General features: G+C 36.1%; 1 protein-coding gene across 4 annotated transcripts in view; it reads left to right on the forward strand.

The window, feature by feature from the left end:
* TCERG1 (transcription elongation regulator 1) overlaps positions 1-15,669 on the forward strand; it is a 61,860-nt gene that overhangs the window by 42,753 nt on the left and 3,438 nt on the right. For all 4 annotated transcript variants that reach the window (XR_003521988.2, XM_035727598.1, XM_027605047.1 and 1 more), the window contains 7 exons: positions 1,568-1,686; positions 5,842-5,992; positions 10,456-10,620; positions 10,879-11,061; positions 12,994-13,173; positions 13,845-13,928; positions 15,240-15,340. Coding sequence is in view for 3 of the 4 variants with exons in the window: in XM_035727598.1 (XP_035583491.1) it covers positions 1,568-1,686; positions 5,842-5,992; positions 10,456-10,620; positions 10,879-11,061; positions 12,994-13,173; positions 13,845-13,928; positions 15,240-15,340 (983 nt within the window). In the remaining variant the exon portion in view is untranslated. The remainder of the gene's footprint in view (positions 1-1,567; positions 1,687-5,841; positions 5,993-10,455; positions 10,621-10,878; positions 11,062-12,993; positions 13,174-13,844; positions 13,929-15,239; positions 15,341-15,669) is intronic.

Consider the following 15,669-nt stretch of genomic DNA (forward strand, 5'->3'; position numbering starts at 1 on the left):
ACTGAGGGGTTGCTGTTGGCATCTGGTGTCCATGGATGCTGTTAAACATTATCTGGCTGAAGTGCCATAAGTCCTGAGGTTGAAAAATCCTGCTGTAGGGTGATATAAGCCAGTTTGTTGAGGATCTCCTGGTGCAGGTGATTTTTAGGCTGGTCAGATTCTTGATAAGAACCTTTAGTGTCCTGATGAGAGGACACAGTCCTTACTGCTTTTGTTCTGGGAGAACTGTGTCTTATGTTTGGTATGTAACTGGTTAATTCACTGTTTTCTCTGGTATGCCTCATTTCTAATTCATGTTGTCCCTCCCCCGCCCCCCCAACTCAGGCCAGAGATACCACTTTACCTTTTAGAGCAAGAATCAGCAAAATTTTAACATAAAGGGTCAGATAATAAATATTGTAACTTTGGGGGCCATCTGGTCTCTGTCACTATACTATAATTCTGCAGCTCTAGTGTAGGAGGACCCATAGATAGATGTAAAGGAATGAATATGACTGTTCAAATAAAGCTTTAGTTACGAACCCTAAAATTTGGATTTCATTTAGTTGTCATGTGTCATGAAATGTCATGAAATTTTCTAGTGTGTTTTTTCCTAACTGTTTAAAAATGTTAAAACTTTTTTGGGCTGTGCAAAAATAGGCAGCAGGCCATATTTGGCCGGCAGATTGTGAGTTGCCATCCTTTGTTCTAGAGACTAATCACCTGCCTTTTACTGAGGTTCAGGAGTGACATGCCCTCCGGTACATGAAGTTGGCAAGGGGGAATCTACTGACTGACTCATTCTTGAAGAACCTTAGTATAGTTATACTCTACCCTCACTTCTATGGATATTTGGTGCTGTCACCTGTGGAGCTGTTTGAGGAGTCTCTAATTAAAAAAAAAGAATTGATTTCTTTGTTTTTTGACTGCTAAATTAGGGTCTGCTTTCTCATGTCCTCCAAGTCCTTTACTACTTATCCATGTGCTTTTCACCATCGAGAGTTGCTCTTTCTCTTTTTCCCATTGGCCTGTTCTTGTTGGTTTGTGATCTAAAAAAAAAAAAAAAAAAAAAAAATCCTCTATTGGCATTTTTTGGCATTTGAAGAAAACAGGAAATAGGTGTGCATGTTCAGTTTATTATCTTGTCTATATGTTATTAAGTGGGAAAATATTATAGATGTAAAGTATTACATTTTGGTGAAAATAGTTATGCCTTAAAAGAGAACCACAGAAATAAATTTAAACCCATACTGCTGATGTTTTTTTCTAGAAGAGATTTGGAAGGACTATAATTTCTTTTATACATTTTATATTGCCTGAAATTTTTTTTTAGTAAACATGTATTCAATTTGTAATCAGGGAAAATGAAAATTACAGGGGCTTTTAACTTTGTTCTGGAAATCTGAACAGAGGGCTTCTGAGACTTGCTATAGATAATCTGCATATAATTGAGATATCTATAGTGTATTTTTCTATTACATTTTGGACAAAGATATTGACTTAGTATTTTCTCACAGATTCTGTAGTTTGGTAATTAAATTATTTATACAAAAGACTAACTTGTCAAATTGGTTTATTTTTGTGATAGGTATTTGATCAGTATGTAAAGACGAGGGCTGAGGAAGAACGCAGGGAAAAGAAAAACAAAATAATGCAAGCCAAGGAAGATTTCAAAAAAATGATGGAAGAAGCAAAATTTAATCCAAGGTATATGGTTCATTATTGTAACATTTCAAAATATTTTATGTGCTTTCTCCTAAGATCAGCTAAGAGAATATGTATCTTTTGGATAATTGGATTATTTGATTATTGGTGGCTGCATTTCTGATTTTCATTCTTAATATATTTCCTTTAGAGGAATCTCTTGTGCCCTGTGAGAGGCATTGGTTTTCAAGAAGGGTACCTTTGTTATAAAAGCTTCCCTGTGGGAATAAATTTCCTTCTCTAGAAACTGGTAAATGATTATAAAAAAAAAAAATCTGTCTCCATCTTAAAGTTTTACACCTAATAACTTGCAGCACAGGGACATTATTTTGATGGAATTGAAGTGGTGAAGGACCTCTCTTGTCTAGATAATATTTTTGTCTGACATTTTCAATTGATTGTTAATGGGTAGTGAGTACGCGTAATGGGCTGAAGAAGATGAGACATTTTAAACTTATGTGAATAGCATCATAACAATAATGGCATCATTTCGTGGCTATTTTATGTGCACTTAAAGATATATGTACAAACTTAAAGTACAAACTTAAACACATTATTAACGGACTCCTCTCATACCTATTTTGCAGATGAGGAAAGTAAGAGTAAACTAGATAACTTGCACAAGTGAATGTGGGATTTCAATTAGATTCCGGTGCTAAGCACAGATTAGGCAAGGGAGAATTACTTTCTTATTTATGGCTTAGTTTTAACAGTTGTATTATTAGGCTGCTGTGAACACCTCATAACATGGAGAATTTCCAAAACTATAGGGTAGAATCACAGAGCATCTGGGTTAAATGGTAGTTTTTATAAAAATTCATCTTGTTTAAACAGTTACTTTTGTCATTGGAGATTTAAGAGTGATGTTGTTTGAGAAAGTGTATTTGGTATTACAATTTTATGTTTGAAACATGAAGAGAAACCTATGGCATTAATACGCATTTCAGACAATGAAGCTAACAGTATTTGTGGCTCTGAAGAATGTAATATTTGTCAGGGGGTAATTGAGTTTTAGACTCTCTGAGGGGTCTTGGGCCTTTCTGTTGGTTAATCAGAAGGGTGAGTTGTTGGGTCAGGTACTTGCAACTGGGATGCACTTGAGTAAATTTGAACATGGTTTGTTAGTACATATTAGAGAATTCATAGTTTTTTGGGGTATTGTGGTTGTGGAGGGGAAAAGGTTTACTCCGAGGGAGATACATGCCGAAATATTTATAGATGAAGTCTCATGATGTCTGCATGTCTGCAGCTTGTTTTGAAGTGATTGAGCAAAATGTATCTATTTATCAAAACCAGTATGAATCTGGCAATAACTGAGACTCTGAAGAGATTTCCATTTTGTGGATTTGACAAAGTCCTGCTGTGTCACAGTATCTTGTTGGTGTTCTTTTGGGACTCATAGAATCGTTGGAGTGATCTGTACTTTGCAAGTTACTTCAAAAAATAAAGCCATGAGGCACATAACTAGAAGTCTTGGCACTGGGGACATTGTGCTGTATTGTTATATTAACACATTCAGCACTAGAATAGAGATTAGCACCAATTTTAGTGAGTGGCAGAAAATGAGGAAAAACTTAAAATGGAGAAAATAGTGCCCATTAACTTAAGTCCACTTTGTAATGGAAAAAGACTACTATCAACAAAGCTTTTTAGTAGAATTTGTAGATAAGAAGCCCTGGAGTTTATTCTAAGGGAAAGAATGGGGAGAATTACCTCAGTGCCCATTCTCTTGTCTTTTTTCTATTTTGATGGAAATCTTAAGGCATTCCCCGTAGGGTCAAGTCCTGGTCCCTCTACTCTTACTGGTCTCCTACTACTACTGTCCACCCTCAACTCTCCCTGAGAGAAAAGGGTAACATGTCTGTTACCAAGCAGTGCTTTTTGGAGTTAAGAGATGAGTCATATAAAAATCTATCTGAATCTAATGCTAAAACTTCATCTTGGTCTTTTCTGGTGAAAAAATAATAATTATTTTACCTATTTTATTACAAGTAATAGAAATACCTATAAAATAATTCTCACTTTTATAAGTTGATTTTACATTTTAAAGAAAGGTTTATTCTTTAATCGTAGTAATTGCTCTTCTTTCTTAAAACTATAATGCAAGGTGCTTAATTTATCATGAAAAGAAACTTTGATGGGCTACATGTGATCCCTTCTCTGGGACATGCAATTTTTACTTCAAAATTTTATTAAAGTTATATTTCCATTATTCAGACTAGGTTTACAATATATCCTGTTGTTAAAAATGTTGAATTAATGAAATTAGGTATTCTAGGTAATAACAGTTGCATGTAGAAGATTTTTATAATCTGAGTTTGGTTGCCAAAGCGTAAAAATAGCAAATGTTAGCTGTGAGTGGTACTCCTAGTTTTCAGTTGATGTTTTAAATTCTAATTTCTGAAGTTAACCAACTTTTTCTTTATTAATCAAAGTTGTAGTAGAACCTTTAACACCTGAGAAGATGTGTTTTATATGTGTGTTGAAATAGTTAAATAGTTCTTAAAAAGGAGAAAGTAAGGTTTATTTTTCCCCTCTAAAAACATGCTAAATGTGGGAGTATTTATTATAAGAGCAAATTATTATTATGTAAGGGGAAAGCTTCAAATATTGAGGTATATTCAAACGTGTGAAGGCTATATAAATGCCTTTTATTTGTGAAGAAAAATGTTTTTTATGCTGAGCCTCATTAGCCCTCATAGGCCTCATGTTTTTATATAGCCTGCTTGGCAGCTTGCTGTGCTTTTTGCATATCTGTACATTGATGTTTTCATCAAATCTGGAAAATTTTTGATCAGCATTTTTTCTGCTCTGATTCATTCTTTTCTCTTTTAGAATTCTAATTACATCTATTTTAAAGTGTTTGGTATTATCGCACACATCTCTGAGACTATTCTCCTCCTCCTAATTTTTTTTCTGTGTACTCTTTTGATTAGATAACTTACTGATCTAACTTGCTGGCTCTTTATTCTATGTCTCCTCCTTTGTTAAGCCCATCCAGTGAATTTTTCCTTTCAGTTAGTTTTAGGTTCTTTTTTTCTGTTTTCTGTATCTCTGCTGAAACTCCCTTTTTTTGTTCATTAAGACCTTGTTTTTAGTTCTTTGAACCTATTTTGCTTTAATCCTTTCAGTATAATTATAATAATTTTAAAGAATTTGTCTCTGCCTAGAACAACATCTGGGCATTTTGGGTTTAGTTTCTGTTGATTTAAAATCTTTTGGTATGGATTATGCATTCTTAGTGTGTTTAGTGTTTTCTGATTTAATATTGGAAATTCTGGATTTTTGTTTTCACAGGCAGTTCACTTTATTACAGGCTGATTATGTTAATTTAGTTTTGATTTAAGGCTTTGTTAGTGTGGATCTCAGAAGGTGGAAGGTGCTTTTCAGCGGTCCAGCTTTGTCTCCCTTGTTCATCTTTTGTGGACTTTATTGTCCTAATGCTGTTCTTTTTTCTGTACTGTCAACTTCTAAGATCTCTTTTTTGCTCTTACCCATGTAGCACTTTGGTGGGGAGCGTGCTGTTGCAGTCCAGCCTTGGCCATACACACACGGGGAATTGCTTTTTGGTATACTTATGGGGTACTTTCTTCCTATAGCTTTTTCCTCTGCCATTTTAGCACCCGAACTCTGATCATCACTGCTTCTGACTTTTGAGGCCACTGTACTCTGCTTGGAGTACAATTTCTTGGGAAATTGTCCTGACGCAGAGGGCAGTGGGGCTTTCCTCAGTCTTAGTACTCTCCCTGTTGTCTACTGTTTTGAAATCAGTTGCTTCATGTATTTTGTCCTGTTTCATAGTTGCTGGAAGGAGAGCTAATTCAATAAAGTTACTCCTCCACGGCTGGAAGCAAGACTGAGCCTCTTCCTAGTGTGAAAATAGATGAGCTCTGAAGTCTCTTGGAGCACATACATTTTTTTGCTCTCTGATGTGTTATCCCACAGTATGCTGATAGTATACAAATCACTAACCACATTTTCACCCTTTAGCCCTTTTTTACTCTTTTCTGTAGCTCATTGTTTACTGTTTGGGCAGATGTTGGGGCTCAGTGGCTCTTTGGCACATACTCTTGCTGGAAAAATGGTATCTTCTGCTATACACTTTCTACAAGCAGAAATAGCTCTACCAAAGTTAGCACACTTGCCATTTTGTTACAGAGCTACTTTTAGTGAATTTGCAGCCAAGCATGCTAAAGATTCAAGATTCAAAGCGATCGAAAAGATGAAAGATCGAGAAGCCTTGTTTAATGAATTTGTGGCAGCTGCAAGGAAGAAAGAGAAAGAAGATTCGAAGACCAGAGGTGAGAAGGTAAGATGGTTTTAGTCCCGGGGGTGCGATTGATGGGGTGTGAGTAGGAAGGGACTGATGTGCGGCTGTGTTGCTAATCTTGTTCATGAGCACAAATTACGGGACTCACATTTACTGTTTAGCTTTATCAGTTAACTTTTATATTCGTTTATTTGTGTGAATTGTCCCTTTATTTCCATGATGTTTATTTTTTCATTTTTAAAAAATTTATTTATTTATTTGAGTGAGAGAAAGCGCGCGCACAAATAAGGGGAGAGGGAGAGGGAGAAGCAGGCTCCCCGCCGAGCAGGGAGCCCCACGTTGGGGTCCATCCCAGGACCCCGGGATCACGACCTGAGCCGAAGGCAGACGCTTAACCAGCTGAGCCGCCCAGGTGCCCCAAGATGTTTATTTTAATAACTTCACTAAACTACCTAGATGTACTTTACATTTTATTTTGCATTTACAATTTATTAATACTGAGATGCCCAGTAAACCCAGAACTGACTTTTATTAGGTCTGTTTATTCACTGGTGCCTGCTAAGATTTCAAGATTCTTAATAAGCAGTAACCTTTAAATTTCAAAAAGGTTTTTTATCTTTTTTGCTTTCTAAAAGATAGCATTTTAGTGACTTTCTCATCTTCTAGTAAACATATCTTACATATAAATTATTGCTTATCAGAAATAAAGGTCAGCTATTAAAGATTAATGAATTCCAAATGTCATGTGATAGCAGTGTCAGGAATGGAGGGGAGCCCACCGCTGGAGAAGCAGACTGGTGGGGATGGCACCAGTGGTGCGTGAGCCATCAGAACACACAGCCACTCTCCTCAGTGTCCCTGTGTGCTTTGTGAATGGAGAAAAAGGACCTCTGAAGCCTAATCATTTTTGACATTTAAAATGGCCTGTTAGCCCAGAAAGTTAAAACATCACAGCTTCTTTTAAGAAATGTTGTTAGGGAAATAATACCACTCTTACTGAGAAGAAGCCATTTTCACTGTAAATAGCAATAGTATTGGGTGAAATGACTTTTGTCAGAAATACCTGAAACTTCCTGATTATATGCTACATTGGGCTTCAATGTAGATCCTTCCAGAATTTTTTCACTGTCAACTTTTTTTTTCCCTCAAATGATTATGCTTCTCAGGAAATGTGCAAAATTGAGTGTTGAATTAGAGTCATGTTAATGAATTGTTTGCTACTTTTGACTTTTAGTAATAACCTATTAAAGAAAACCAAGTGAATAAATGAATGCTGCTGTGTGATTGCTTTTATACAAATTGAATGTTTTTGTCTTTGCATTTGTAACTAATGTTCTTTTTCTAAACACTTTTTTTGTCACTATTTTTGTGTATCCTGTTTTATAACAAGTCGATAGACTTTACAGTTTTGTGCTGTACTGCCTTTCAATCAGTTCAGTCTGACCGCTGTCAAACACTGATACGCAAAGTATTATGGGATTCACTAGTGAGGAAAGAATTGGTATCTCTGTGTGGTGACTTTAGCCTCCCGCAGTTCCGGTACTTTACATTTTTTTAGTCTTTTTCCTTATGAAGCGATGAGAGTTGTGCCCAGAATGTGTTAATTGAAATAAATTAAATAGACATTAGATCTAAATAAACCTAATATATTCAGCTTTATTTTCTTTTGATTATAAAATTCTCTAAATTACAGGTTTGGTTTTGTATCATTACTTAATTTTTTAAAAAGAGGCCGGATTACTAAAGTGAAACTCTCTCAGCCAGTTTAAAGAATGCAAAATTACTAACTAGGCCATGGAAACAAAAATCTCTAAAGTAAGGGTTTAAATATAGTATATTTTATATTCACATTCTGAGAAGTAGCTGGTTAATGAAGTTTTACCACTTTCTTCATGACTTTTACTGTACAGTAAATGTTTATTTTTATGAAGTATATTGTCTATACCATTTTTTTAAAATCACATTTTAACTAATTGAATGGTAGGATTAGTACTAGTAGCATGGTGCTGGTATATTGGAGTTTCTTTCTTTCTTGTGATTCTCTAGCTGCCGTTTGTAGCATTGAGGTAATGCAATTAATAGCTGAATAGTAAAGGTTTAAAGGTAATTACTTGCTGAGTCAAAAGCCTGTGGAAGGACATTGATTTTTGGTGAAGTTGCTTCCTTCAGTAGACATTTTTAAGCTAAAGGGTAAAATCATTTTCATGGAGCTTTTACTGGTTATTTTCAGTTTTATAAAAAATGTCCCTAAAACTCTGCTTTTTTTTTTTTTAAAGATTTTATTTATTTATTTGACAGAGATAGTGAGAGCAGGAACACAAGCAGGGGGAATGGGAGAGGGAGAAGCAGGCTTCCCGCTGAGCAGGGAGCCCGATGTGGGGCTCGATCCCAGGACCCCTGGGATCATGACCTGAGCCGAAGGCAGACGCCCAATGACTGAGCCACCCTGGTGCCCCAAAACTCTGCTTATTTTACTGGGCTGTTTTGCTTGCCAAAATAGCTACCCTCAAGTTTTTGTTTTATTTTATTACAATTTTTTATTATAACCAGTTTTTATAAAATTCTGGCTCAAGTAACATACCTTTTGGAACAACACATTTGAGGTTGCATATAATAGAGTTAATCCTCTCATAAAGTTGGCATTTTTCTCTCTGCCCTCCCTTAAATTTCATTTTGAACAAATTAAATATTTTTGTTACAGTACATTATTAGGCTAGGGAGACTATTTTTCCCTATTAAACTGAACAGCCTAGATGGTAAGGTACTTCCTTTTGGAGACAGAAGAAAATAGGGGATACAGGGCCTTAAATTGCTGCTAGTGGTAACTTACTTTTTTTTTTTTTTGACATTTACTCAGTTGTTAAATAATTCCCATACAAATAGCAGCTTTGGTAAGCCATGTAATAGCCTGTCACGGTAGTATGCACAGTGAAAGGAAGTTTAACTTCATTTAAAGTTCACTTTGTTTATACATCACACATTTTTTAAAACCTGTGTGATAATCCTTACTTTATAGGTTTCGTGTCTAATATGTGAAAATTGTCTTAAATCAATATAAATTCCTATGGCTTGGAAAGATTCCTATTTGATAGAGCTTGCATGCTTTATTTAATACAAATTTTGTCAATTTTGCTTTGTAGTTATATGCATCTAGGAATTGGGTGTTCATCATGTCAGATACAAAGTAGACAAGATGAACAGAAAAATTGTAAAATCACTCTATCAACTAGTTTCTTTTTTACTGTCTAGAAATACTGGGTTTATGAGTATTTCTTACTGTTCCAAACAAAGGCAAGAGCTAAGTTCAGTAGTAAAGAAATCCACAGTTGGTTAGCTCTTGTCTTTTTAAAAAAAATCTCTTAATAGGGGAAACTCTTTTTTACAACCTTACCATGTTTTCCAGAAAGGACATCATCCTCCCTTTTAATCCTCTCAAGTGAGGGTTGGAATAGGCAGAAGGAATGATTCCATTCCTAATTTCTCCTTCTCCTGGTCAGGTGGGAAGCCAACATGTTTAACCCCTATGGGGGGGAAGAGGTTCTTGACATGGCCAGAATCCTCTTTTGAATTGACTGCTACCTCAGGTATCTCCCCTGGTAGGAGTACAAGATAATTTAAATGAGACTAAATTTTAAAACAGGTCCTCAAAGGTGCATAAAAATAAATGCCTTGTTTATCCCTTTCTTCCCTATTTAAAAAAATGAGAATTGCAGTTGGGAGAGGGATTCTAAGTATTGTATATGTTGACACTAAAGGATTAATACCATTTCATACCCTTGGTATAATGTTACTAACTTGGTACTTGATTGGTTGTATAATGGTAAAGGCATACATATTTAATGGCTAAATACAAAAAATCTAAATACAGTTTATGTAATGCTTTGATTATGACCATAGAAATTCTGTAATTTATATGTAAGGGTACAAACATTGCTTTTTTTAAACTAAAATACAAAAATTTACCGTTTTTTACCTGTTTTTAGACATTTCAGTATAGTTTCAAGTTTCGAATGAATGAGACTTTATTTGTGCTCAGCTCTAAATTCCCCTTTGCGTAACAAAAAATGTTACTCGTACTTTTTAAAATAAGTCATTCTTAGTGTCTTGATGTTAATGCATCGTTTACTGTCAGTTCATAAGCCTGAATATTACCTAAAAATAAATGTGAGTTCTTATTTCTTATAAAAAAATGGCAGTTCTGAAATGCAAATGTTAAAAACAACCTAAGATTTTTTTCTGCATTTGAATAATTTCACTGGAGAAAATGATTTATCTTGAACTTGGTAGATTTTAAATGAGAGCTTATATATGTGTTGTTCTTTATATTTTTCCTAAAAGAGCAATTCTAAAAATTATTCCACTCTAAATAAATGCATTTAAAAGTTATTACTATTCCCATCTTCAAGGTAAGTGAATAGTTTTTTCTGGTTACAGACGTTTGCATAGGAGGAATTTCTCATGGCACATTTCCCCCCCATCCCACTACATGTTTTGAAATACAGATTAAATCGGATTTCTTTGAATTGTTATCAAATCATCACTTGGACAGTCAGTCTCGATGGAGCAAAGTGAAAGACAAAGTAGAAAGTGATCCACGTTACAAAGCAGTGGACAGTTCATCGATGAGAGAAGACCTTTTCAAACAGTATATTGAAAAAATAGCCAAGGTAACCATTGTGTTTACTTGTACTGAAAGCATGGAATAATAAAATTCTTAATTGCTATATTATAAAGGTATTCACTCCTGGTTGGGATTTGGAATTTTTCTTGTTGGTATTCTTAATATAAGATCTCTAGTAGTTGGTATGGAAACGAGGTATAGCGTTTAGGAATTTTCTTGGTGAAAACCAGGTTTGAAATTTTCTTTTTGGCAAACTAGTTATTCTGTGGAAACCGATTTTGATCCTGTAATTTTACTTTTACAGAATTTAGACTCAGAAAAAGAAAAGGAACTTGAAAGGCAAGCCCGCATTGAGGCAAGCCTTCGAGAACGAGAAAGAGAGGTTCAAAAGGCTCGTTCAGAACAAACAAAAGAAATAGATCGAGAGAGAGAGCAACACAAACGAGAAGAAGCTATCCAGAATTTCAAGGCTCTTTTGTCTGACATGGTATATATTATTCTTGCTTTCCCCCTCACCCCTTTATAGTACTGGACATGGAGATCTATTACATTACCTCGTTAGTGAAAATTTTCATATTTAAATTGACTCTGAGATATAATTTGGTAAGTTGTTCTATAAGGTGTTTTAAAATGGAGTTCTTGGCATTAGCACCATTAGAATAGGAAAACCCTAGTTATTTAACATTTTCAGAGGTTAGATATTTTGTATATATAAAAATTTGTAATCTTTTAGTCCCAAAGATAACTTCTTTATTCTTGATGGAAGTCATCGTAAATTATCGCACACTGACATGCCGTAGTAATAAACAAAATGTGCTGAACGTAATTAAACCTTTTTCTTGATGATTTAGGGTCATCACTGTGATGATGAATTATTGTACATGTAGATGGTGTGAGATCTAGGACTGGAGGTGTACTGACCTCAGGAGATACCCTGGAATTTTCTTGACAAACCCTTCTGTATCACCCAGGGTTGTTGAGGTGTGTAGGGTTTTCTCTGTACAGTGAGTGCCCAAGGCCGTTCTGGTGTTCTACTTGTTTCATCCCTTCTCCCTGTCACCGTCTCTCCTGTTTCTCTTCTCTTCTTTTGTAAGGGCCCTTTTCATTACTACTGTCACGTCTTCTGATTTCTTCCCTTTCTTCTGATGATCTGTTTTCGTTTTCCTCTTTTTGTTCTCTGGACAGTTAGAGTCGTTCCCTGATTGTTCTCCCTGCTTTTACTTCCCCCGTTACCGCCGTCATAGAAGTCATCATAAAAACCAAATGATTTTGTCACTTTCCCTGTGGCTTGCGGAGAAGGTTCTCTGTGCTTCTAGTGGTCGCCTACATTTAAAACTCTGTCTACTTAGCATAATATATAAGGCTGTTCATTTCTTGACTCCCCCATATTATTCATATTCACCTTCATATTATGTTACCCTCTTTGGTTTCCTCTGTTGCCCCCTATGCTCCAGCCTTTCTGAACTTAACCTCTAACGAACCACACTTATATTAATGAATCCTGTTATTGCTCAGGCCAGTCCCTCCAGGTAGGATGCTTCCCGCTGCAGTTAGAAAACTCATTGTTCAAGATCACACTCAGATCTCTTTTGTGAGGTTGATCTTGACCCATCTAAGGCGGATTTGTTTTTCCTGTTCCCCTTGGCCACCCTGTGTTCAGCATACACCGCTGCAGCCCTTACTACATGCAGTTGCAGTTACTTGCTTATACGCCTCTTTTCCCTTAAAAAAGTGAGTCCTTTGAAGGAAGGGATAGTGTCTTATTTGTTTTTCCAGTATCAAGCTCCGTGTTCAGCTGACACGTTTATAGATGCTTGATAAATGTTGGTTAAATAAATGTTTTCGTGTTTTTCTTTTTTCTTACCTGTCTTTTCAGCCTCCCATATTTCTTTAGCATTGGCAGCAGTGTGACTAGTAATAACTGGTGATGCCATTTGAAGCCATGAAGCGTACCTTTCTGCTGGTTGTTGAGCCAGCCTGATCCACCATGTCTTCTCTCGATAGCCATGTTAATTCTTGCTTATACTTGGAAGTGTCACTTCCCGTATGTGGTTGATAAGTACACATTGGAGCTCAGGATTTGTTGTTGTTGTTTTTTTCCTGTGACCTCTTTAGTACTACAGTAAGGTATTTCCTGCTCTGTTTGTATCCATTTCTCCTACTGAAAGTTGGTAAGATGTTAAATAGAAGTTCTTCTCTTCATCCTTCTCCACCTCTAAATCACTTGACAGTTTAGGGAAGCTCTGAGCAGTGGGCTTTCTGGCTTTAAAAAAGATTTTCAGTGACTGCTTAAGGTGGAATCAGCAGAAGTTTCTTTTATTATTAAATGTATCATTCCTAAATTAAGTAAATAAGCCTTTTATTGTTGAAATATGAGAAGATAAGTCTCTGGTGATACAATTTTTTGGTACGTTTTTAGGTACGTTCTTCAGATGTGTCATGGTCTGATACTCGGAGGACTCTGCGGAAAGATCACCGTTGGGAATCTGGATCCTTGTTGGAAAGAGAGGAGAAAGAGAAGCTTTTTAATGAACACATTGAAGCACTTACCAAAAAGAAGAGGGAGCACTTTAGGCAACTTCTGGATGAAACTTCTGCAGTAAGTCCCTTATTTTCCCTGTTTTAATCTAGATGGGCTTTCATGAATAATTCCAAAAGTAAAACATTGATGTGATTATTAGCGTCATGGTCTTTAGATCCGTTACCAGAATTCATGAGTTTTATGACACTTTCTTCTTTGATTTTATTTTTCCTTTTTAAAGTAAAATGTTCGTGGCATCCTTAACTATGTAGAAATTACTTCCTTCTGCAGTTTCAACATTTGTTTCTGCTCCTGTGGTAGTTCATAATGTCCCTAGCTGTGTAATCATTGATCCCTCCTGATGAGATATTTAATAGATTCCATCTTTTGCTCCATTTTCAGTTTGGCACCATGGCCCGCTCCTTTGGCAGTGTGTACCCTCTGTTCAGGTTTTCTCCTGATTATGTAATCTCTTTTTGGTGATGGTTTCTTTAGAAGTTATGGTGTTACCTATGGAGACACAGGGTTTGCAGGTGATAGTCTCAGGCCACATTGAAATGTGGCCATGAAAATAACTTGTGGCAAGCCAGAAAGAAATTGCATTAAAGCTCCTTCCCTGTCCAATTACTTTTGGGCATTACAAGAGATGGCAGGTCAGTGTGTGATACCACGTACCATATGTGCTGCCGTTTGACCCTCTCAATAAAAGTGAGTTGTATTTATGTTTTTTATTCACTTGCCTTTCAAAGATTACCTTAACATCCACATGGAAAGAAGTAAAAAAAATCATTAAGGAAGATCCTCGGTGCATTAAGTTCTCCTCCAGTGACAGGGTAAGAGGATTTTGTCTGAGATTTGCTACTGTCAGTTTATAAATATTAATTGGGTTTCAATCAGTACCTCTAGGATCTTGACCAAAGTGAAATTGATGGTTTTAAGTGAATAACTTTTAAGTGTATGAGAAACAAATCTGAAGTTTAAATTCATATTTTCTGTCTTGCATGATACATAAACAAGAAAGCACAGGATAAACTTAAAAATTTAATCCTTGGGGTCAAGCCTGTGTTTGGGGATGTTAGCACTTTAATGAAGCTGTAGTTTTTATTCATTGTATAGTCAGGTCCCACTAGGTAGATAACATTAATGCTGGTACCAGACTGTCCGAGCCCCTGAGCCATGCTGACGGAACGCCGTAACACCACCTCTTGTTCCTGTATGCTCCAGAGACTGGAGTAGAGGAACGCCAGACGAGTGAAGTTTTAGAAGCCGAGCTTCGTTCTGGCGCACTCTGCCTCCTGTGTCGGAAGCGAAGTCAGCTGGCTTCTGAAATAGTGAATGAGGCCAAGGGAAGCGTAGCTGACTGCTGTCTTATTTTAGCCCTTTGCCTTTCATTTGTTCCCTGTCCCCCTCATTCTCCTTGTCTGGTTGGTTTCTCCGAGTCTAGAGTGCACAGCCCCCATAGATTTACTTTAATAAGTTGGGTTATAGATGTGCGGTCCACAAAGTACACACGGCTGGGAAAGAGTAGTAGACTGATAGCCGACAGGTCCAGTCTCAGTTTCTAACTTCACTGATTGTTTACAGTTGACAATAATAAGGTCTTTTTAAATTTTATTTAATTTTATTTACTTTTTTGTGCAAAGAGTTTATACGCATCATTCCTGTTCCCTTACTAGAAGAGCTAAATGCTCAGTATCACTTAGTAAAGTTATGACTGTTAGTTGGGGTTCTCCCAAAGTCATACCACATTATTGTCTTTGTGCTGGAAGAGATAAATACAGTCTGTAGGAAAGGTACGTTTACCCCTTAATTTCTTATTTTTAAGAGTGTCTACCACTTGAGGTTGTTAGGAACATGAAAGGAGATAGCCTCATCAAACCCTCAGCAGTGTCGCACCTAGCAAGCCCCTCGAGTCTTAGCTACTACTAATACAGTGTATGGGACCTTGTTCTTGGTTTCTTTCGGCCTTAAAAATGTACATTGTGCGTCTTGCATTTTAGGAAATGTTACATGAACAAAAATGCACTTTAGTGCCTTTTTCTTTTGAATTATTTATAATGTGACTTACAAAGAACTGGTTTAATAAATAATTGATTCTAATTTGGACTTTTTTTTTCCCTCCTAATCTTACTGTCTTTTTGCAGAAAAAACAAAGAGAATTTGAGGAATACATCAGAGACAAATACATCACAGCCAAAGCTGACTTCAGGACGCTTTTGAAAGAGACCAAATTTATAACCTATAGGTGTGTGCAATGAAATGTTTCATATCAGCAGTCATTGTCTTTACTAGTTCTTACTCTAATGGTCAAAGCATTCTTTGCATTCACACACATGTTGACATTATTAATTTTTAGGAATAAGAAGAAGCCAACTTTTATCAAAGGCCAAATACAGCCCATATCTACGTTACCTTTTTTTTTTTTTTTTTTAAAGAAAGGGCCCAGATGTCAATTCTTATTTTGTGTTACCCACCCATCCAGTTTTTTAAACACACTTTTGTTTTTACTTCACTGCTTTTTTAGGAATACCCCTAACTATTTAAGAATTGTATTCGTGAAGAGACTTTTAAAAT

The sequence above is a fragment of the Zalophus californianus genome, chromosome 5, assembly GCF_009762305.2.
Source record: "Zalophus californianus isolate mZalCal1 chromosome 5, mZalCal1.pri.v2, whole genome shotgun sequence".
Classification (NCBI taxonomy): Eukaryota; Metazoa; Chordata; class Mammalia; order Carnivora; family Otariidae; genus Zalophus; species Zalophus californianus.